Below are 24,965 nucleotides of genomic sequence, written 5' to 3'. Positions count from 1 at the left end.
CCTTCACGGCCCATGCATTTCCGAAACCTCCACTTTGAATTTCCCTTCGGTGTTCACCACCTGGCTGCCTGGCAGGGCAGGTTACAGTATAAGTATATTCTACTAACTCTCTTAAGGTTCATTATTAAGGGGCAAATGACAATAAATTTGCTTCCTTGTTTTAACATGCTCAGTATTTCTTACATTTTCTGTAGCATCTCAACAGGTGGTCGTCAGTGGCAAAGCATGTTGTTCAAGGTCAGTCATTGCCGGATATTTTTAATTATTTTTGTCATGAAAGATTTTATTCTATTTGTAAGTATGTATGTACTTAAGTGCCAACCATTGTTTTGATGATTTATGGGAATGTAAAAAAAATGTTTGAAAGCCGAAACATGCCCTTTGAATGTTATTAAGGAAACACAATTTGACCGATTTTTTTAGAGGTATGATATAATATTTTAAATCATTACAAGCCATGCAGTGTATATGAATGTGCAAACAAATGACGAATGAGCATGATAATAGGTTAAAACAGGAGGTTCTTAAGAAAAACTACTCCACACAGAGATACAGTAGAAATAACACTCATGGTAAAGGAACAAACACTAGCTCTTTTGATATCAGATGATAAAATGAACCAGAGGCGTAACTATGGGGGGATGAGGGGATAGATTCCCCCCAAAGCCTCAGAGAAATTTAAAAAATATTTAAAGATATTGACTAGTTATGACATGTAATAACTGCATCTGCTTAAAGTTAAATATTTAGAGTCAATATTATGTAAAAATGTATTTCCAGGCACTTAATTTTAAAAAATTTGCTGGTTATCCCTCCCCCCGTAATCACCCCTGACCACCCCATCCTCCCCAAAGCATATTCCTAATTACACCACTGAAATGAACCAACATTGATTTTAAGGTTTAATTGTGAGACAAAGCAAGGTACAACTCCCACATAACCTCTCCTCGATGTGGAGACAGCCGCTTTTCACCTGCAGGATGTCGACCAAAGGGTCAACCAAAAGTTTGATAAAAATAAGGAGAGAAAGTCACTTTATATGTAATTCCTCAGCACAGCAGAGTGAAGTAGGGGTTTACTCCTGGAGTATATATTTCACGCTTTTATATTTTCAACACTAGAAGGACGGCAGGGGTCATGACCCATTTTCGGAATTCAAATCCAACAGACACATTTTCATGGGCACAAAAAAGAAAAAGGTACTAAATATCAGGAACAAAAAAGAAAAAGGTACCGAATTGCACCAATTTCCTTTCCATTTTCCAAATTTGAAAGAGCGATGAAAAAAATACTGCCAGAGATTTACTACAAAGTAATAATTTTTATACAAAATTTGTAAGCCTAGTGTGCCTATTGTATAAATATTAAACAAAAAAGTTTTGTATTGACTGCATGTACATATTTTCATGATTAGATTTGCAATCGACCACTAATTACAGTTTAATTCACGATTTTCAAAAATAACTGTTATAAAAATAACTTTTGGCATTGCAAATAAGATTTAATAATTTAAAAAGTGTTTTTAATGGACTGATTTAAAAATTTATACAATGGAAATGAAAGTTACATTTAAGTGAAAGTTTGGGTTATCTGTGTTTTCTGATAATTTGTGCCGTCTCTCCCAATCATTAGCCCAGATAATCAGGAGTGTACTGTAATATTAATAAAACTTCTAAATAGCAAACACACAGTGAGTAATTTCAACTACCGCCTCTCAAAACATAGGTAATGGGAGAATCATATTTTAGTGGAGAGGGAGGGAGAGTGAGGAAACAAAGGGGGAAAACAGGAGAGGGAGGATGGCAAACTTAAGTTTTCCTCCTGGCAAAACTCCTAATTAAGGCCCTGCTGGTATCCATGCCTGTACCAGCAGGACCAAATACGTACGAAAGGCACAAAATGGAATATGTAATAATATAAAATTAAATAAATAAAATTTAGCATACTTGTGGCAAAATCCTTGAGAAAAGCTGTCCAATCTTCATCATCACATTCGGAATCATACATATCCGTGGTTATGTCAGGTGGGACGAATGCACTTTCAATCACCTCCAATGGAGTGTTGTTCAGACAAAGTTTAGATCTTGTGCGCTGACCTATATTTTCCTGGAAAGAACACAATATAAATTGAAAATTTGTATGAGAAGATGATAGCATCAGAATTTTGATTTAAATGGAAAAACTTAACGCAATGGAAGAATTATTAGCATTTCTGTAGCACACGTTGCGTTGCATTATAAGATATGATGACTAATAGCTAATGATACCTTTCTATTTTGCATAATCTGAACCGGTTAATTATTAGTTAACTAGATTTTCATTCTAACATGATGACTGATATGGTTTAAAGAGCTTGTAAATGTATTCAAATTTCAAATAAAAATCATTGGACCTGTTCCAGATAATAGGGTGGTTTCCTATTATTTTTTTATTGCCTAAATCGAAAGATTATTACTCCTGGAGTACGTATTTCACGCTTTTAGATTTTTAAATGACGATATCTATTTTTTGCGATTAAATGAAAAGTGAAAATTTTCAAGCGCGCGAAAACGCAACGGGTAAGGAAATCTCTCCGTGTGACGTATTTCTGGTTCCCGCTGCCGCCTTGTAAGGTGACCTTGAGGCGAGTTGAGCGCTGATACGACGCAGGCTGCTAGCGGGTAGCTGAGTACCCTGCTGGCTGGTAGCGCTTGGCTTAAATAAGGATTATTAATACCTTAACAAATGAAGAAAACTTTCCGACCTTAGCCAGTTTTAATAAGTGATTATTAAGACATGTTTCCCTGAGCTCTGCGCCTCAAGCATGCATTGGTAACCTCAGACGACGTATAATTCCTATCTTCTCGTATAGAAACTAGGTCCCTGTGACATCACGTGGAGTGGTATCGCATGGGCGCCAATCTGGCCCTTTTCAAATGAGGATAAAAATGGACCATTTCCATTTGTCTAAACCGGTATTTCTAAAACGAAATAATTTGTATATTATGAATACAGTAATGGTGGGCAACGAATTGCAATCAATGACTTTCGTTTTCTTTGATGAAGGAAACTACCCTATTCATTTATGAGTGAAAATGAATTTTTTATTGATCCATAAAAAAATATCTGAAAATCATGTCTAATGTGGCACAACTATCAAGTTTTCACTCGTTTTTTAAATTTATACTTAGTTATGGGTGAATTGATACAGTTATAAATAACTAATTAAATTGAAAATTCATCCTTAAAAATTGGAATACATAGAATCAAGGTTGGGCACTCTTACCTCAGGCTTCTCTGTTGCTTCTTGTCGCACCTGTGGTATCTTGAAAAGTCCATCATCAGTCCAACATGTTTGTGTGCCACATTCCACATTGGTTACAGTGTCCTCATCTCTAAAATCCATGCTTCCAACTTCTGATGTTAATGGCAAAGTAGGAGTCGTAACTTTCCTAACAGGAGATGACAGAGAGTCTGCCACAGAGCTTTTTTCATCTTCACTCTAAAAAAAAATTTACTTGCATAACTTTCTTTTGTATGTATTATAATGACTTAAATAGCAAACAATAAGGTGGTTCAGTGAACAGAACAAGCTCTAATGCAAAAGCCGTAAGAATAAAGAGCAAAATTGCATTCCATTAAAAGAAATAAACTACAATTAACATCACTCATAATAAATTCATATGATAGAACAAAAAATTCAACCGTGATAAGATAACAAAGCATAAGGTTATCAAAAAATATCTAAAAGAATCCCAATAGACATCTGTTAACCTATCCACCCCTTTGAGGTTACTCTTTCACTTCATTCAAATCCTTCCTTCTCCTTCGTTGTCTCCACTGACTTTTTTGTTACACTGCTGGCAACTAAAAAACCTATTTCATCCCCAAGATAAATAGTGATGTTACACCAAGGCAACATAGAGCAACAGTGTAGCATGCGGCAATGGTTGCCATTCTCTGATTGTTACCCATTTGTAGCATAAAGCAGGTGGTAAATATATGATGCTCCCAGCAGTCCTTTTACACCCAAACAATAAAAATTTCCAACTCCTACAGAAAAAATGTAGCTTCAGACATTTCAGTCTAAATCATATACATATTATGTTCAAGCTATTATGCTGCGTGCTCAAGTAGGGAAGAAATTAGCAACTCATGCTACCATTGTTTGTGGCTATCTTCTTATGGCTAGCTTACACTAGCTGGAGCTAATCCTTAGCGAGAAACAGTATGTATTGGATAAAAACCCTGGGTAATAGTTTGAAGTCAAGTAAGGGTCCCAGTCAAGGAACAACCCTAGTTTCTGTCCACTTTCAGGCCTCTGCTATGGACAAGGGTAGTCTATGAGACTCACACTTGGAAATGGAAAGTGCTAGACAGAGGTATATGTAAATAATAGTTAAAATGAAACAGTGAGTGGGACATTAACATGATTCACCAACTGTTGCTTTACATTGAGGCAATGAGAAGCAATGCCACCTGCAACAGTGGTGCATGTAGCTGAATTCTGCTATAGTGATGCAGCAACCATGATGCCTCATGCTGTGAAAAACCCAGCTTCCTCCAGTTGCCACACTTTCCGCCTCAAATGAGAAAAAAGTGGAATCTCCAATCTGCTTTACTTGTAAGCATCAAGGGCACATATCGAGATTTTGCTCACATATGCTTCAAGATAAATGCAAACACACCGTGGTGTGTTTTGTCTGTAGGTATATATGGTATACATATTGCCAATTATTTCCCAAAAGTTAAGATAAAAGGGACAACCTGTTCGATGACAAATCAAAGAATAAGGGAAGCCAACGAATTAGTTAAGGATCATAAAGAATGTGAAATGGAGCTGACAAAAACTAGTTTGGTCAAAGTGAAAGCCTTGATCAGTGGCGTAGCCATGGGGTGGTTTGAGGGGTCTGGACCCCCTCTGAAACATAAAAACACAATCATTTTCCTTCATAAAAGAAAATAAAATATTGAAGAATCATGAATTTATAAAATATTTCTTTAACAAATGAAGTTTTTTCGATTATGAAAAGTGTTCAAATTAGCTTAAAACCCATTACCTAGTACATACCCTGTTTTTCATAAATTTCCCCCCTGAACAAAATTCCTGGCTACGCCACTGGCCTTGATGCTTACACATCTGATGCAACAGAGGGAATGAGAAGAAAGTGATTGTGAAGTCATTGGTGAATTCAAGTGCAAGTGAGCCCTCATGGAAATTTACGCAAATTTTGATAGGAAAACAAAGGGGAATAGTTAATGTGGCCAATGGGCATGGGTAAAAAATTTGTAGTAAAGGATGTGTTGAGATTAGCTCTCAAATTAGGCTTTAAAAAAATTGTATTCTAATTAATTTTTATATTGTATGAGTGACATCTGCTTGTGTACGTTGCAAATAAATAGTGAATAATGGGAGGTACTGGATATATACTCTCCATTAATTTTATTTTTACTGCATGGTTTTTTTACGTTTCTGTGCATGTTTCTCATTCTGTTTTGTTAGACACAAATAGAGTATTTTGTATCTTACCGTGTTTAACCAGAAATTTCTGGATATGGAGTGCTAACTTAATTAATACTGAATTTTCCCCTAACAACTAATATCAGTAATTTTTGAGTGAATAACTATTTTGATAATAATAATTTTACTGTCTCCATCTGTAATTAGGACTATCCAATGTTTGGAGTGTTACTTCCTAAAGCTTTAATATTCTTTTGACAGAAACTGATAGCAATGACCATTGTTAGGAGCCATCTTCCAAGCAAGGTTTAGCTGCAATCAATTTATTCCAGTCATAACCATATGCTAAAAGCAAAAACACTCAACAAAAATATAAGCCACCATACCTGTTCAGTTTCATCTTCCACTGGCTTATACTCGTCATCATCACTTGAGTCTTCAGACAACTCTTTTTCAATAAGTATCTGGCACTCTGATTGCTTCTTTGTTGGTGTTAACAATGGTAATGTAATCTCTGGTTGTGATTTCATCAATTCCCTAGAGGAGAGTAAATATTTTATCAAACATAACCATTCAAATCAATTAACCCCCACAAGTTACAACATATCAATACAGAAACTGACTTAGCCTTAGATCTTGTTAATTTAGGCTCATATGTCAGCCAGCTACCGTCATCCTCATTCAGCATTGAGTGCCGAACCATTGCCATTACATCTTCATTTGTGATTACACTCTAGAAGCAATTAATAAAAACCAGCATTAAAATCATCAATATCAAACTCATTTTCAAGAATAATTCCCATTAACACACTCACCTTCAATATATTTTTTACATTTATCACGCTCAAGTTGGACTTAGCAGCCTTTGCATCTAACTGTCTTTCAATTTCATCTTCCATTTCTTCGAATACCACAGGAATTTCATCACAAAAACTAATTCCAGTATTCCTAAATTTTCAAGTAAATGAACAGGCATAAGTTCGAGGATATAACAGATTTAATAACGGAAAAGATTATTAATTCCATTACATTTGCATAAGGCATTTTGCACATACCTCTTTTTTCTTCCCCCATCGCAAATTTCAGGGGCATGCTCATTAGATGCGATAACTAAGTCAGTTGTCGAGGAATCATCTTTGTACACTTCATTCTCGTATACTTTCAAGTTTAGAGTAAATGATTCATCAGTGTCACAATCAAAATCATTCCACTGTCCGCCCTTATTAATCTCATCTTCGGAATCCAACTCACTACCTTGGTCTGTATCCATTTTCCTTGAGATATACAGAGATCACCTACGAGATGGCAATTTCATGTAAATTATTATACATTACTTTCAATGGAGATTTCCTCTTGCTGTGCATCCTTTTAGTATGGGCATCGGACAGTTCTACGACCAATGAATAACTTATGAACACAATGAATACATCCTAGAACTACAGCAGTGGTTAGGCAACTATCTCTCGTCTTTTTTAGGGGTTCATGGCTTAACTTAAAAAGGGCAAGTGTAATCCTATTATGAAAACAAGACGTTACATCCTTAAATTTCAAATAACGGGTTTTCAAGAATTCACGACATACATTTCACATTAGGGTATTAGAGATATCAGTGAGATTTAGTCAGGGATAATCGTAAAAATGACCCTCAGAAATTGTTACTCAATGGGAAATCCGCCAGTCCATCAGCCACCTTCAGGGTTTCACTTTTCAATAACTCATAAAGTTAGAATTGTTTCAACCCAATGTCAGGAGTATTAAGAAGGCCACGTCAGCCTCTACTAGTTCATTCATGAAGGCTAAGATTTCTGGCATCCTCAGAGAAACATAACAAACACTCGATTTTTTTGTAAAAACCAATAATTTCAAAAAGCAAATGCGAGAAATAACGACATAACCAGCGCCTATGGTCAAGTGTTGCAACACAGTAGGTGTTTTAACAGCAATAACACTCACTTCTGGAAAAAAACTTCAACATAAAAGTAAATGCGATTTCTTCAGCTATGAATGAACTCACGCACGGTCGAACTCGACGACATTTTCATAACCGTTCACAATACCATCGCTAGATTTACATGGAAAAATTCCCCCAAATAGTTTGAAAACTGAACACAACTTGAAACAGAGGCAAAGCGTAATGACTGAAAGAGCTCCCGCTGGGCCGCTGGCGCTGGAGCCAATTGAAGATCTGCGGCGCATGTCAAATTCTACAGGAAATAAATAATCAAAATATTTGTAGTTATGTATGGCGTGAGAAAAATAATCATAGTAATGTATAGTGTGTCATCAGAGTGAATGTACTTTATTTGCCCGTACTGGCTGCATCTAAAGAACATCAACTGAGTAATCAAGAAGTCATGACGTCCGCTCTCAGCTCGAGTTCATTTAATGCTGGTGATGACAGTTTTGATTATTTATTCAAAATAGTCTTGATCGGAGAATGTGGAACTGGTAAAACATGGGTCGTTAGAAGATTTAAGTCTGGGACTTTTGTAGAAAGCCATGGTAATACTATTGGTGTTGATTTTTCAATGAAGACAGTCATAGTTGATGGGAAAAGAGTGAAGGTAAGGTTATTTTTGTAAATGCTGAAATTTTTACCACTAACCTGTGCAAGAGATGTAATGAAACTTCTCTTAGTTACAAATTTGGGATACTGCTGGTCAAGAAAGATTCAGAACCATCACGCAGAGTTATTACAGATCTGCCAATGGAGTAATAATCGGTATGTAACGTAAATTTTGCTATTATCCTGTGGTAAAGCACTCGTGTACGTCACCCTTAAAGTAACGCTGTGAATTTATACTCTTTCTATAGTCTACGATATCACCAATAGATCTTCGTTTTTAAGTTTGCAAAGGTGGATTGAAGAAGTGAGGAAATACACAGCTTCCAATGCGTTAACAATTCTGATTGGTAAGAATTATCCCATTTTTATTCCATTTTTTATGAATTATTTGAAATGTTAGAGAACGCGTCTGGATGAATAGAATCCTTCTAATACAGCTATGCTCATCGTTTATTTTTTCATATCATGTTCTCAGATGCACTTATATATTCTCCTTAACACCTCAAATACCCGTTCATTAGTTGTTCACAATTATAGATTAGAGCCTTCTATTGCGATTGCATTTTATAATACCATGACACCTTTTGTTAGTACATTTATGATTGAAGCTCTAGCGAGATTTACTATGCTTATAATTTGCATGAGTCTGATTATGTATGTATATTTTTTCAGCTAGCACGCATATGATGTTGAGCTCTTAACAACAGACTGCTATTGTGTTAGATTCATGCCCACATTTTTATGCATTATTATGAATCATACTCCGTTTTCTTGATACTGTTTCTTCATGAATTTTATGATTAACTTGCATGGGTACCCTTTTGTATATGGACGAGATTCTATGTGAAATGAAAGGAAGAAGGAGCATGTTTAAGTATATGAACAAATGCCGTATCATTTTCTGCTAAATGATGACAATAATAACATTTCTTGCTACTGTAATGTCTGCACATTAATATAAGGAGCCACTTTTAAGAACGGTCTTTATTCTCTCGATCACACTCCATGACAACCCATAACAATTCAATAAACAAAACACACCAATACATCACATCTCCTCCCCCCATACTCCGAAGACCACCGTTCATAACAAATTCAAATTTAGCAACCTCCACAAAACTTTAACATCAGCAAACCTGAACTACTACACAAAAACAATATTCTTCCCAATGCACAAAAAAAATAATAATACCTTGTAACATAGAAATCGACAGAAACAAACAATCATAATGAATAACATACATAAAGCATACAATGCACAATAACAATCAAATTCAAATTAACAAGCATGAACATCAAATAATATATAATGCTTACAAGTTTAACCTTTCCACCTGCCTGCGCTCTCGCACAGGGTAACGCCTCTCTATTCTCTGTTTTGGACTATCAGATTTAACTAATTGCCGTGAAGTTAAGTTAGGTGAAGTGACGTCATGCTGAGGCATATCAGACTTCAGCCTAGCGTATTCACTGCTAGAATGATGAGGCGGTGTATTCTTGGGACTGTACTGTTGAGATGGTGTGCTCTGCAGAGGTGACCCCCCCTCCTTCGACAGCCTGTCGTCTGTCACTCTAGGCAACAATAATTGTTCCGGTGGAATCACCTTATCAGGTACAATTGAAGGCATGAGAGGCTCACTATTTAGGTCTATAATTTGATCGATATGACGTTTCCAAATGACATCATTCTTTAATTTCACCAAGTATGATACTGCACTCAGTCTCTTAACAATTACTGCTCCTATCCATTTATTTCTGCCTCTGAAATCCCGTACAACTACAGGTTGACCCTCAGATAACATTCTCGTCTTACAACCCCCATAATTTGCAACTTGCTTACTCTGTTTATTGTATACATAACTTTGAAGATTAGGTCTAATGAGATCTAACCTTGTTCTGATTGGTCGCCCAAACATTAACATAGCTGGCGTTTCATTAGTTGTTAAATGTACCGAATTTCTATAAACAAGTAGAAATTTATATAAAGCCATATTTACATTGTCATTACTACTTAAAGCTAGGTTAACACGCTTTTTTACATTCTTCACAGAATTTTCTGCTTGACCATTTGTAGCTGGATGGTAAGGTGGCGATAAGGTATGCTTAATGCCATTGCATCTTAGAAAATCCTTAAATTCACCAGAATTGAAGGGTGGACCATTATCTGAAACTATTTGTTGCGGTAAACCAAACCTTGCAAACAAAGCACTTAATTTTGTAATAGTCTGATTAGCTGATGTTGAGCTTACCTCTTCCACCTCCAACCATTTACTATGAGCATCTACTATAACAAGATATAGTTTGTTACTTACAGGCTCTAAGAAATCAATATGTAAACGTTCCCACACACTCTTGGGATACTCCCACACATGTAGGTTACACTTTTTAGGGTTCTGCCTCACAGACAAGCAAGGTGGACAACTGTTGGCTAAATTCTCAATGTCTGAGTCTAAACCTGGCCACCAAAAATACGAACGAGCCATGGCTTTCATCTTAACAATGCCAAGGTGTCCGCAATGCAACTCAGTTAATAATGGCTTACGTAAACTATGAGGTACAACTATCCTATGCCCCCAAACAATAATACCATTTTCAATAGCTAATTCACCTTGCCGCTGGAAATACGGTTTTAATTCATTGTCCATATTTGAGTGGTTATTTGGCCAACCATACAATACATAGTTGTACACTTTCCTTAACAAAACATCCCTTTTTGTTTCCTCTATAACGTTATTAAAATCAACTGGTATGTCATTCTCTTGAATAAATTGCAAATAAGTACCTACATAATTTACATCCTCTGACTCAAACTGAAATTCTTTTACATTCAAAGGCAATCTAGATAAGCAATCGGCGTTTGCATTATCCTGTGATTTAACATATTTAATATCAAAGTCATAATTCGTTAAGAACAGCGCATAGCGCTGAAGTCTGCTTGCTGCATAAGCAGGTAAACCTTTCTTTGATCCAAAAATAGATATCAATGGTTTGTGATCAGTTATTAAAGTAAACTTTCTACCATACAAATATTGATTAAACTTTCGCACACCATAAATAATACCTAAAGCCTCCTTGTCTATGACACTGTACCCCATTTCAGCCTTTGATAAGGTCCTTGATGCATAACAAATTGGTTTCTCAGAACCATCCTTCTGTAACTGACTTAATACACAGCCTAAACCATAGCTAGAACTATCAGTAGCTAATCTTACCGGTAGGTTAGGGTCATAATGTGCCAATATTGGAGCTGAAACTAATTTATTCTTGATTAGCTTGAATGCTTGTTCACATGAGATTGACCACTCAAAAACACTATCTTTCCTCAACAAACTATACAAAGGTGCTGCAATAGTAGATAAATGAGGCACATATTTTCCATAATAATTAACCATACCTAAAAATGCCTTTAATTGTGAAACATCAGTGGGAGTAGGCGCCTTTTCAATAGCGCTTATTTTAGATGGCGATGTACTTAGGCCATCCTCACTCAAAACATAACCCAAGTACTCAATTGACTTGCGGAAAAATTCACACTTCTTTTTACTCACACTGAGACCACTCACTTTTAATCTATTGCAAACTTCATATAACCTTTCCTTGTGAACATCATTATTTTCCCCAGTAATCAAAATGTCATCAAGGAAACAAACAACTCCTGGAATACCAGCGAGAATGGTTTCCATTATTTTCTGAAAAATACCTGGTGCAGAGGCCACTCCATAGGGAACTCTATTGTACATAAATAGCCCTTTTGTAGTACTTATAGTACACAATTTCTTTGATTGGTCATCTAAGCATATCTGCTGATAAGCTTGGGAAAGGTCCATTTTGGAGAAAGTTCTACCTTTTTGTAACGTATTAAAAAGATCTTCAATCCTAGGTATTGGATGTCTATTGATGATTAGCGAATCATTTAGTGAAGAAACCCTGAAATCTGCACACAAACGTAATTCCCCGGTTTTTTTTACTATTGGAACAATGGGACTTCCCCATTCACTATCACTCACAGGTGACAAAATACCTTCCCTTACCAATCTATCTATCTCAGCCTCTACCTTGTTTTTCAGGGAGAAAGGTATCGGCCTAGGCTTCAGAAATCTAGGCACAACATTACCTTTTAAAACTAACCTAGCTGGCTCACCCTTATAACAGCCTAATTTATCAGTAAACACCTCAGGAAACTTTTGATATAAACTATTAACTATTTTAAATTCTGCATCTATTATACTACATACATCCCTACTATGCTCTGAGTTAGTGCTCATAATAATATTACTAACCCCACTAGGTATTTTAATTACCAACCCAAGATCACGGATCCAGTCTCTGCCCATTAAAGGATTTGCTCCCTTAGCTATTACATATAAGGATAACTGTTTACATATATTTCTATATTTTACCATTACGCTCAATTTCCCTAATGGTTTGATAGGCTGGCTTGTATATGAGCTTAATACCAAATTGGTACTTAGTAACTTTACTGAAGTAAAATTGTCTTGATAACATTGTTCATTTATGACACTGACACAAGCACCACTATCTACTTCAAAATACAAAAGCTTATCTTCAACTTGCAATTTTACCATAATAGGCCTTACCCTATCATTGGTTTCATCAACTTCATTAGTTTTACTTACATTAAATAGATTAGTTAAATCATATATATAATCATTAGTTGGCTTATTTTGCTTGGAATCGTCAGTAGTAGGCTTGTTTAGCATACAATCATTAGAATCACAGGGTTCACAATAGTGATTAGATGGCTTAGTACTAAAATTATTAGGCTTTGTATTTGACACACCCCTATCTTGACTTCGACAAACCTGTGACAAGTGGCCTACTTTGCCACACTTATAGCACTTGTATGACTTGAATTTACACATATTGGCCCTATGGCCTGACTTTCCACAACAATAACACTTTACATCACTAGACACTCTCTCCTCCCTCCTAGTTGTGTCCTCCCTCCTTTGGTTTGTGGGACGTTGTTGTTGCCGGTTCACGTGAGAACAGCTGCCACTGCGATGCGTTGTCCCCATAGCCGCCGACGTCGTCGCCAAACCCTTCCGCCTGGCGTTGTAGTTAAGTTGACTTGTTTGTGGATTCCCTCGCGCCATCAACGTCGCTGCATCGTGGTCAGCCATCTCCATGTTGGTAGCTATCGTTACTGCCTTTTCAAAAGTAAGGTCTGTTTCCCCCAGCAGCCGCCTCTTAATTGCGTCATTACGGATACCGCTGACCAGTCTATCTCTCAAATAATCCGACAGATTATTTCTAAATTCACAAAACATTGAAAGTTCCTTTAACTGTACCACATAATCGGAAATTGACTCGTGCTCCCGCTGGCTCCGTAAACTAAATTTATAACGCTCCGAAATAAATGATGGCTTTGGACTTAAGTGCGTTGTTACTAGCTGCACTAATTGTTCAAATGTCTTAGTTGCCGGCTTATCTGGTGCACACAAATTTTTTACTAAATTGTAAGTTTTATGCCCAATTACTGTTAACAAGGTAGGCACTTTTTTCTCGTCCTTAATGTCGTTTGCATCAAAAAATAGTTCTAAACGCTCAATATACGAAGACCACGTCTCTTCAGCCGCGTCAAATGCATTCATTGAGCCGATGAGTCCCGCCATTTCGCCGTCACCAAAAAATCTATCTTCCTGCACTCGAACTTGGTACTTTTACTATCACGATCACGCTCAATCACGGCTACGCCCTTCCGCTGTTGACCGTAATTATGTGAATTCGTGCTTCCTCGTCGCCAAATGTAATGTCTGCACATTAATATAAGGAGCCACTTTTAAGAACGGTCTTTATTCTCTCGATCACACTCCATGACAACCCATAACAATTCAATAAACAAAACACACCAATACATCACAGCTACGTAATGGAAAATGCAAAAACGGCTTACCCAAATGGGAGCACTATTGCATATTCATATACATATATATTGAATTTGCCTACTTTTTCCATCAAACTTCATGTAACCCTCTGCTTACCTGTTTATTATGTCTTCTATCTACCTTAATTCTTCTTTTGTTAATTACAATTTTTATTTCCTCAATTCCCAAATTTATTTTCAATCTGTCATTATTTTTTGAGTGTTTAAGTCCCAGACAGACGGACACCATTCAATTTTTATATAAAAGTATAAGTTAGAAATTTCTTGCCTATGATTACATTTGCTCTAGAAATGTCATTGTTTTTTCTTTTTTCCAATTTTCCATTGCGAACTGACTTTGACTGAAGATAGGAAAATTATTACCTATGTGGTAAAATCTATCATGAAAATGTGTTCCTGTTATGATTTTTGTTCTGAATCTAATCATATTTGTGCTTATTTGTAGGCAACAAGTGCGATCTTCAAACCCTCAGAGAGGTTGAGTTTGCTGAAGCAGAAGCAATGTGTGAATACATTCCGGAAATTATGGCAGTCATGGAAACATCTGCTAAAGAAAATACAAATATTGATGAAGCCTTTATGTGCCTTGCTACAGAATTGAAGGTATTTTGATCAAGGATATTCAATTTTAGAAAAAGCCAAAATTATGTGATCACACACTTAATTCTGTCGACCTTTAGTGAACTAATTCTTTTATTTCTCTTCGTGAGTAAACCACACATCACTCAGGACTAGATATTATTTTCTTCACCTCCAATTGTGACTAATTATCTGATTATATCCCTAAGCATGTACCACTGTGTATTCAACACTCATTTTTAGAGATAGGTTGAATAGCAGATTTCTCGAACTCGAATAGTAAATCATAGCTTGAATACTCAAATATCTCAATTTGCGAATACCTCAAATTTGAGGTTTTCGAAAATTGAGATATTAGTATTTCTACTAGAATTCTAGTATTTATACTAGAATTGCACAAAGCCTATTAAATGTCATTCATCTATTTCACTTGAGGAATATATAAATAAATAGGTACATATGTACCAAATACATTTTAAAATCAACTTTTTATTTCAAATTTAATGAAATCATTTGCATCAGTAACATGATCAAAACCCGTAATTAAAAATAACATTAAAACAAAGAATCATTAAAAATTAGAAATGGGTCGAATACCAGATATCTCAAACTCGAATATCGAATTTGAATAGTAAATCATAGCTCAAACACTAGCGTCAAATAATAGCGGTCCCGACGAATAATTTTCCCGCATCCATCGTTTGACGAAAATGAGAAGAAATACATCCAATGTGTCATTTATGGCTAATAACCACAGGCACATAGTTTGAATCTTCCCCATGAGATGAAACTACCATAGGGAGAAGCTCAATGCTCTGGTATAGTAACATAAGCGCATTTCCCAAGATCCGCTATCCCCCTCCAGTCAGCACTAGCCTCCCCCCTCTAAGCTTTCCTTTTCTCCAAAATCAAACGGAAGATTCCAGCTCGCACATGGATTGTATTGGGAAGACCTTAGCTTCGAAAGAAAATATCAATGGATACTGAAGAAAGAACCATAATTGACGCTTTTGGGCATAGTGCACGAGGAGGACTTATGCGTAGTGCAAATATTATAGCATAGCATAGTTTATAAACCTAAATGCCGTTGCTTATCCATGGAACTTTTTAATAAAGTTCTTTTTGTAACCACCAGGAACGGGACTGAGATTTGTATGAACAAAGGTTTCTTAATAACGCGTCTTTTATTATAGATTGGATTAGCATTTTCGTCATGACCAACGATTTGCTTCTTATAAATGAGAACTTTGTGACAAGGTGGATTGTAATGACAAGAGTCTAATTTAGCACCCTCCTCAGTAAACATGTGTATCCTCATAGTATCGTGTGACGAAGTTCTATTTAGTCATCAATGTGCTCGTGAGGAAAAATTAGGCATTTATCACAATGAAATAGAATATTTTTAACTTTACCCACCTATGAAGTTCTCTGATTGTCTTCTTCCCTCGAATGATTTTTCTCAGCACCCAAATGCTCTGCAATAGTATAGCATATGTTAATCGTTTGCAAGTCATGTGACATAATACCATGCGCAAGATATGTTGAGACCAAAATATGTAGTGACCTCAACCCCCCTCTAATAATCCTTACCCTAAGCCATAAAATGAAACAGTTGTAAAGTTATTTCTAGAATAAAAAACACCGAATCACATGAAGACCATGCAAAAGATCAAGGAGAAGCATTGGCATGGTTACACTATAGGCATGAGTTCCTGACATCATAAACTTATCTGGAATGGGGTTTAGGCCATCAACTTATCGCCAGGGATAGCTCAAGATGTAGTTGACAAACTGAAACACTGAAAAGTATGAACACATTTATTTTCAACTTTTTTAATAATTGTGAATTAGCTCTTTATGACTCCTTTAGTAGCTATAGTGTCTATGATCATGAACCATTTTGATTGAGATGCAAGATCTAGTGATAGAGGGAGAAATAATAATGCCTTTGTATTTCTTATAGAGGAGGAATGATGGCAGTAACCTGTACAGTCATGGGACTGATAGGGAAGGAGTTGTAAATCTCGGGGAGGGGAAAGCTGTTGGTGGCTGCAGTTATGGTGGAAGCTGTACTGGTGGACAGTTATTTCAAAGAAGATGATATCACCATTACTTCATTTTGGCAAAGACGTTGCCCATCCAGTAATTGGTGACATTATAGGTGAGAAGAGAGTTGCTGATTAAATGGAAATATCTATTTTTAACTACATAATTTAAATGTTATCAAACTGTACCACCCTAGATATTTGCATCAGTGTGGCTGTGTTAGTGTTATATTTGTATTAGTTTTATGTGGGCACAGGGCATTTTTTTAACAGAATGCAGTGAAACAATGGTGCATACTTATCAACCTGTCTAAGGAATCCATGAATAATGCAAGAATTTAGCTTATAATCTGAAAATTCTTGCTGTTTACCCCATATCTCGGTGAACATACTTATTGTTGTAGGAAATTTGAGTGCTAATTTAAATATCACTTTTTGAAGCATTTAACTGTTACAGGAATGATGTATATGAAGTAATTCACTCCAACGATTAAATGATTGGAAACTGTGCAATTACTTCTACGGTAGAGTAGCCTGACTATCAGTCACTCTTACCCTCCCGTCCTCTCGCAATCCTATCCTATCATCCCTTCCTAACTACTTCCTAACTTTTTGCAATTGCATAAAGTGTGCAAGCAGGCGAAATTAATATACGTGGCGCCCCCTGTAGGAAGTTTCTCTTACTGCACGCAGTTCAACTACATTCGTGACATATTTGCATTGATATTAAAATGTGGAAAGAAAGTAATTTAAAATTTTAGTTCAATCTAAAAATATTTAAAATATAGCAAACCATGAATTTCGTTCAATTAAAATAGAAGGCACAATAAGGAACTCATTAGTGCCTGCCAGATCTTATGAATAACTAATACATAATTAGTAAAATTCTGAAAGCTATAAAAGGCGATTGAATGCCTTTCCACCAGGTTTCCACTTTAAAAAAAAGCCCTGTGTTAGCATAATGTAACATCTGTCTGTAAAATCAGTGAATAGTTTTGGCCTTAGTGCGCCCATGGTTACTACTGACAATATTAAATACATATGTATTACCTTTTATCCATATACATATAAGGATGTCTTTGAAGTTTCTAGATTTTTCCTGGTTTGAAGTAGATGTTGAATTGTATTTTTGTGTTAACTGTATCCCTTTCTATCTACAATACTCCGTAATTCACAACATATGTATTTTGGAAAGGGACAGTTAGTATTTTTTCTGCATTGGTTTTCCCAATCAATGTTGATGTGTCATTCACGATGTCTTTGAGTGCTCACTCAAATTGAACTACTGTATACCTGGTTAATTCCATGAGAGGCCTAGTATTAACTCCAGTTTGAGTCCTACCCATTAGAAAAGTAAATCTTAATTCAATATGGTTGGAATTTTGGAAATTTTTAGCAATTTGGTCATTAATATTCTAAAATTGTTGTAATTTACTGTGTTAGCATGAAATTACACGTACAACTCTTGGTGCTAATTCTGTGTTTAACCAAGCAATTAACGTTTAGAGAAAAGCAGATGACAAGAAATAAGCATGGAAGGCCTTGAAAAGAATCGTTGGAAATGTAAGAGCTTATAAGCTCTTATGACTTGTGCATATTGATTGTTTGAATACTTGGTGAAAATTGTGCCTGCAATAATCTTGATTATTGAGCCCTTTGCCTGCTCAAAATTTATTATTTTAGTATTTTTTGTGGTTCTTGTGGTCAAAAGGACTGCATGTTTAGCATATGTTTTTAATTTACAAGAATTGAGGTTCATTCATAGTTTTGTGAGGCGATATGTGTAACTGTAGATAGGGCAATAGGTTGTGGACTTCCAGCACTCTTAGTGAACTTATGCTGATTGAAAACACTCTCTTCTCCTATTTCTCTCATAATCCTTTCCTCATCATCCCATCTTCAAGGGTTCTATTTCCTCTTTTTCCAGTTTTTGGGCATTAGTAAATATATCAGGAGAAAATAACTGCTGAAATTGGCTTTTAATACAAGTTGGAGAAAAGTGTAGAAATATAAATCCAGAAACTTGCAGCAACCAAACTTGTCTCAAAAATGATAAAAAGATTCTACCCATGGAAATCTTTGGAGTAGGTATTGTAATCAATCAATGCAAGGGGATGAAATTCCAAGTGAATGGCAGAACAATCATCACACTGGCATCAGAAATATTTGTTAACTATGTTGTGCCATCCCCCCTTGTAGGAGGGTGTCCGACTCGAACTCAGGTTCGGAACAGGGGGGTTAGATCAGCGGAAAGAGAGACCTCATTCCCTCGAGAATAACACAAAGTTTTATTCTTACGTTTTTAAAGATGGGCGCTAGGCAGCTCTCGCCGTTTACTTTGCCTTAGATTTCCTATTATTCCGAGAAGTGGAATATCACAACTACTCTGCTGATATTGAGAATCTCCTCCTGATTGAATAACTGTCTGATTATGCCATAGCATTGATCTGGTTGTGATGCATTGGTATAAAAGCCAAGCAGGGTAATTAAGCTAGTACATCTCAGGAAAGCAACCTTTTATAATGAGTTCAATTTACCACAACCACTTTACTTCTATTTGTCCCATTTAGGTGATATTGACAAGATGGGAATAAGAGCAGAATTATCTGTTCCACCACTATTATCCACAAATGTGGAAGGTTTTGGTGGTTACCATTCGTAAAAATTTAATCAAGAAATGCACAATATTATGATGAGTTACCTTGTCTGGGAATCGTTGCAAATACGATCATGGCAGCTGTTTCTTCAAAGGGTGAACAAGTGCCTAACTTTCATATCAAATACTCTGCAGGTTCAGTGGTTACTTAAAACATATGTGGCAATATTCAACGCATCGACCCAGGCATTGTCTGGATGAGGCAAAAGCTCAGTGGTGGAGAATAGCTAAGTCTAAATTTCCATAATATGCATGAAACATTTGCTTTCATATACTATACCTGTGATCCATGTGGGATATTTTACAAAATTTCAAAACCTTTAAACTGAAGAGAGTAGACTATGGGTGTCTGGGAGTGATTTTCAATTAATCAAGACCATTCTCAAAGAAAATAAGGATTGGGGGTGTCTATGGACTAACGAGGTAGTAGTACCAGTGTATGACTCCCAAGTATGCTATTGTAGATGACCGTAGACTCCTGCAAATGTCTATAGTGTTTGACTTCCAACTTCATAAAGAAGTGAGTGCAGCACACATGGTAAACTGGTCATGTATGAGGCCTAGACAGAAATATCTGCCAAGACATCCCTGAAAGTTTGTGCAAAGCTCAGTTGCCCAGACTATCAGCAAAGGGTGGTTTAAATGATGAGGGAATTTTTGCATAGTATGATTGTCAGTAAGCATTGGGAAAGCGATATTACAAGTTTTTTGGAGCCAACTTGACTGAAAGTTTTTTAAGGTAAATTGTAGCTAAACAGTGGTATAATTTGCAAAAAAAATGTGTATCCTTATTGTTGAAAATGGAATAAGTTTCTGTCACCTTTCCATTGAATCTCCAAAACAGGGAAGTGTTTATTTAATGTTTACATGTTTGCCATGATTAACATAATGTTCTCAAGTTATATCTAAGCTGTTGGAAGCAGTTACCTAAGTTCTCCCTAATAGCTCTTAATTTTTTATGATTAATATAAATTAAAAATTCAAACACAAGTGTAAATCATGGATTTATCATATGATGGCCCCGTTCAAAGGAATAAATGTTTTAATATATTTACTCTATGTCTACGACCTCTGACTCAATATGTAGGTCCTCTGACTTTGAATGTCTTAATACATACCATCTCAGAAAATGAAGGGGAAAGTTATTTCAATGCTGCTACCACAACAAAAACATGTGCTGTAGTTCTCTTCAAACTTGGCTGGTAGGGGCCCAGAAATGCACGAAAGAGTAACTGCTTGTTGCAATATTTTTACCTAAAAGTGCTCTTACCATGGTCAATTTATATCTTTTACTGTTCACACTTTTTTTAATCATCCAGTCTCCTGTATGTGTTAAACAAGTCATTGTTCTTGTGTGCAATGTATAGGTATGTTCTTTATATGTATTATTAATCACGGACCTTGTGAGCCATCACCTATAGAAAAAATGATTTTGTCTAAGTTAATAATGATATTAATGTTATAGTATTTGTCTGAAAATTATGTTTATATCCCATGGACAAGGTTTTTTATTGACCTGCTAGAAATCTCGATGCAATGATATTAAATTTCTCACATTACTGAAGTGCCTTGATGAATTTGGACTAAGAAGTCCAATTCATTACATATTCTATCAGTAATTTTTATATGATTTATTTTTTCTAACTAACATTTATAACAAAAATATTTTTGGCCTTGCATACCTCATGAGCCTACCATGGTGTGCATGTAATATACATATTGTGAAATAAAATATATTCTGTTGTAAAACCATTTTTTTACATACCCCATCAAGTATCAACCCTCAGTCAGATCTTCCTCTGTTAACTTCTGATTCTGCTACTAACTTAGTCAGAGATGAACTTATAATACTTATGAGTATTTGCACAAAACAAAATTAATTTTTATTCGATTAACAATTTTATGCTCGAGAAGGACTACCTATGAAATCACTGTTTTCTCCACTTTTATTGGGAATTTTTTGGACCATTTTGAGAATAAGCTATTAAATTCTAAAGTTCCCCTAGTATCAAGTGTATTTTACTGTTATGGATACATGAACATGTTTTATGCTGTTGGACAGGCAGCCACCAGCAATTCAACAATTTTTTAACTTTTTTAAATTCATTACACCCACATATTAATTTTACTATGGAAATGGAATCAGGTGGACTTGAAATTTTCCTAACTTAAGTACATACATATATCCACTTCAAATAACAAACAGGAATTTACAATTTTCTACCAACCCACTAATACATATCATCTGATTAATGCCACTTATAGGTCCTATGACCTATATTATATATTGGAATGTGATATTTCTTCCTTCTAATCCTTCCCCTCCCACTACTTTTGGAAAATAAGTACAAGGGAGGACCAAAAAATGAACAGACGAAACTTTTAAAAAATTCTGAATAGATTTTTTTTTAGTTACAAACATCACCTTTGAAGTACTCTTCATTGATGCATTGGTTCAATCATTTTTTCCTCTACGCAAAACACCTTTGGTATTAGTCGTTTGGCCTGCATAGCTCCTTTCGATTTCATTTTCACCTCCAGAATGTCATTAAAACGTTTCCCATTCATCACCCTTTTCATCTTGGGGATCAAAAAGAAATCACAAGGTAAGAGATCTGGTGAGTAGGATGGGTCAGTAAGCGTTGTCATACGGTTTTTTTGTCAAAAATGCTTTGATCAGGAGTCAACAAGCGGGGGGATGAATTTCGACGCGATTCATCTCATTTGCAAACCTTCAGCTAAAATGCGCTGCACAGAATTCCACGAAAGACCAGATTGTTCAGTTAATTCATCATTAGTATTCCTTCTTTCCTCGTACAGACAGCACGAATTTTTTCCACCTTTTCATCAGTTCTGGACGTGGAAGGCTGTGATCGACATGTTGATGCATTTGAATTGCGAATACTGATTGTACACTTGAGTTCTTTTCAAGGCATTTTTTAAAAACTGTAGAGAACATATCAACCGCGTCCAATACACTTTTACTGAGTAGAAATAAAAATTTCAACCTGCTGCTCTTGAATATCAGCCATTTTCTTCTATCTTCTTGAGCATTTGTGGATGTCACACACAGGGCTTCATACTTATGATTGTGACTTTTCAGGCATATACACTTCATGTTGCGTTAAGTGTCTGCTGATTGGCCTATTTTTCTTACCTTTTTCTTTCACTTCTAGAGAATCAAAATTCAGATGGTCATTTATTCAAAACATTTATGCATTAAGAGTCACTAGGAGTTGCTCTGGGGAAATTTCTTATAAACCCAAAAGAGCATTTTCTTTCAAAAGCCATTACGACCATCTTTTCACCTACTTAATTCAAAATGAGGGCAAAAACCTCCATTTACTGAAAGCCTCCTCATGTTATGTATACATATTGCACACATAAAGGTTCCACGCACTTTTATAGTGTTACAAAATACCTTGGGAAGATTCTCTGGTAAATTTAAGGCATGGTAATATTGCTGTATTATTTTCCTTTTCCTGTGTTGTTGCCATAGGTACTGTTGTTTTCAATAATTTGTGGACACCCACGTTTCCCATTTTACTGATGGGGCCGGGTCGGTGAAAAGTTGGAAATTTCGTGAGTATGAATCTAAAGAAAGGAAATACCTTGCCACAAAGCCTGAAAAAAAAACACCATAACAGCCCTAAATGTGTATGAACTTGGGCTCCCTCAGTGCATTCCTTCCGCTAGGGCTTTTGTCCCTGGAGTTTGACTCCAACTTCGCTAGCCTAGTTGCATCATGTCTGTCCTCGTCAGCTCTTGGTGACGTAAAGTCAAAGGATGCAGTATGCCTTGTGTGCCATCCCTTCTACGTTTTCACTGACCCAGTCCCTTTAGTAAATTGGACAACATGGGTGTCTACATATTACAGAAAACGATAGTACAAATGGAGTAAGTTACTCTTAGGTTTAAATGTATACCTAAAAGCTATTCTAGACATAGGTAGGTACCTGTATATATTTACTTGCCATTGGTGAAAAATACATTGTTATTACTGCCACAACATTAAGCTCTGAGGAGGATGGATGACTCAACCATCAAAATGCTGGCAGCTATTGGACCAGTTGGAAAACCTGTGTATCCTTCACTGGTGACTTATAGAAAGCATTAGAAACAATTAAGTATGTACATCTTAATTCAATCATCAACACCTCCCTCCTCTTCAATTCCTCTAGAAATCTCCTCTCCACATCTGTCATACCAAGCATTTCCTATATTCTCTCCAGTAGTCTGCAGTTCTCCATCTTTTTTTGCATATTGAATGTCTTAAACTAATAGCCATCCTATTTCTTGAGCTCTATTCAGTGCCTCCCTCTATGTCAGACTTTTCTTTACCTATTTGCAATATATTTCGATAACTCCTAAGTGATTCCATGACCATCACTAAATTTTCCCCACATAGTAGAATTGAGCTAAAAAATATAATTCACAAAAAACCCATTTGTACCTTTTATGTTTGTACACATCTGTGGCGGAGCTCTTTAGTTTCAAGCACCGTCACCAAGGCCAGCCACCTGGCTGAGGTCCCTGCCGCTGCCACCAGGGTACGTGGAACCTAGCACCAGGATGGCTCTGCGAGAGGGAGAGAAACTGACGAAAAGGTAACTGAGAAGGACTTCCACACATGAGAGAGAGAGAGAACATCTGTATCTCTTACCATCATAATAAACGTGGTCGAATTTACTTTCGTGTAATTTATTGAAGTGGGGTTAATTACCGGATTACCCCAACTCTCCTTCACATCCACAGAGGAAGGCCATGCGAATACAGCCTCATAGTTCTGTTTAAAATAATCATCAATGTATAAGCAAAGGCCCCGCAAAAACAAATCACGAGTCCAGAATTACTAATCAGAAAAATAACTACTTACCACCAGATAGAATGACATTGTTTTTTGAGGCACAAAAAACAAATGAAATGATTCAACTTAGAGGGCAGATATGTACTTAGATTTCATATAAACTGTGAACAATTGGATGATCAGTCCATAGCACTCTGATTTCTTTCAGAATTCTAAGCATTGAATTCCAATCCTCATTATCAAGGGCCTTTCCCAAGTTGACAAGTATGTATGTATGTACTATGAAAGCCTGTTTGTTCTTCTGCATGAGCAGCCCAAGGCCAAAATCCCTTCTCTGGTGACCTTGCTTTTTCTAAATCCTTGTCTTCATCTAGGAATTCTTCTGGTCTCCATTCTATTCATCTGTAGATGAATCATGTTAGCACTTTCAATGCATATGTCCTCGGCCTTATCCACCTAAAATCGTCACACTTCCCAATTTTTCTATTTGGGGGTGGGAATGATGATGTTCTTCTCGAAGTCACAATCTCCTGTTGAGTAAAAATCACATATACATAGTTTTGTACATTGGAGTTTGAAGTCTTCTCTCCTGCATTTTTAATTAGCTCTGCTGGGGTATCATCTATTCCTAGTGCCTTATCCCTTTGCAGCTCTCTTATTGCTGCGTCAAATTCTGATCTCAAAAGGTTGGTTCCCATTTCTACCTCATTTTCATCTTTCATAATTTTTTCAGTTTGCTTGTTACATAAATTTTTCAATTATTCTTTCCATCTCTTCACTTTGTTTTTGTTTTAAACCAAAATTTCCTTCTTTGTCCCTCATGGTATCATGGGTACATTATATATTTTCATGTACATAATTTTTTACCATTACGTGGTCACTGTAGTGTAAACAAATTTTGTGCATTCTGAAATAATATTTTGTAAACTGGAAAAAGGGCAAAAGCCTGTGGAGTATTATTATT

General features: G+C 36.1%; 2 protein-coding genes across 4 annotated transcripts in view; one reads left to right on the top strand and one right to left on the bottom strand.

Annotated features, from left to right (window-relative positions):
* LOC124165859 overlaps positions 1 to 7,558 on the bottom strand; it is a 49,082-nt gene extending 41,524 nt beyond the window's left edge. Inside the window, exons 1-7 of one of the 2 annotated variants that reach the window (XM_046543384.1) lie at positions 7,394 to 7,558; positions 6,496 to 6,735; positions 6,256 to 6,388; positions 6,064 to 6,173; positions 5,827 to 5,977; positions 3,266 to 3,481; positions 1,947 to 2,106 (exon numbers count right to left, since the gene is read on the bottom strand). In XM_046543384.1, coding sequence (XP_046399340.1) covers positions 1,947 to 2,106; positions 3,266 to 3,481; positions 5,827 to 5,977; positions 6,064 to 6,173; positions 6,256 to 6,388; positions 6,496 to 6,710 — 985 coding nt within the window. In that variant the 5' untranslated portion in view covers positions 6,711 to 6,735; positions 7,394 to 7,558. Of the gene's footprint in view, positions 1 to 1,946; positions 2,107 to 3,265; positions 3,482 to 5,826; positions 5,978 to 6,063; positions 6,174 to 6,255; positions 6,389 to 6,495; positions 7,322 to 7,393 lie in introns of those variants that run through there. The other variant, XM_046543385.1, reaches the window with a different exon arrangement.
* Positions 7,559 to 7,614: 56 nt separating this feature from the next.
* Positions 7,615 to 20,943, top strand: LOC124165857 (ras-related protein Rab-43). 2 transcript variants are annotated; one of them, XR_006866343.1, is made up of 6 exons: positions 7,615 to 8,004; positions 8,078 to 8,162; positions 8,255 to 8,353; positions 14,360 to 14,517; positions 16,457 to 16,654; positions 20,282 to 20,943. XR_006866343.1 is itself a non-coding variant. In XM_046543383.1 (5 exons), the coding sequence occupies exons 1-5, from the start codon at positions 7,795 to 7,797 to the stop codon at positions 16,592 to 16,594; spliced, it is 690 nt and encodes a 229-aa protein (XP_046399339.1). In that variant the 5' UTR covers positions 7,615 to 7,794; the 3' UTR covers positions 16,595 to 20,943. The 2 variants fall into 2 exon arrangements, 1 of the variants encoding a protein (XP_046399339.1); XM_046543383.1 differs by having other exon boundaries at positions 16,457 to 20,943.
* The last annotated feature ends 4,022 nt before the right edge of the window (positions 20,944 to 24,965 follow it).

The sequence above is a fragment of the Ischnura elegans genome, chromosome 9, assembly GCF_921293095.1.
Source record: "Ischnura elegans chromosome 9, ioIscEleg1.1, whole genome shotgun sequence".
Lineage (NCBI taxonomy): Eukaryota > Metazoa > Arthropoda > Insecta > Odonata > Coenagrionidae > Ischnura > Ischnura elegans.
The sequence above is the reverse complement of the archived record's forward strand: the minus strand, read 5'-3'. Positions and strand labels throughout refer to the sequence as shown.

Bases quoted from the DNA above. Each gene is read 5' to 3' on its own strand.
- LOC124165857 (XM_046543383.1), top strand. From the start codon at position 7,795: ATGACGTCCGCTCTCAGCTCGAGTTCATTTAATGCTGGTGATGACAGT. The intron at 8,005-8,077 runs GTAAGGTTATTT...AACTTCTCTTAG, and splicing joins TTGATGGGAAAAGAGTGAAG to TTACAAATTTGGGATACTGC. The intron at 14,518-16,456 runs GTATTTTGATCA...TATTTCTTATAG, and splicing joins GCCTTGCTACAGAATTGAAG to AGGAGGAATGATGGCAGTAA.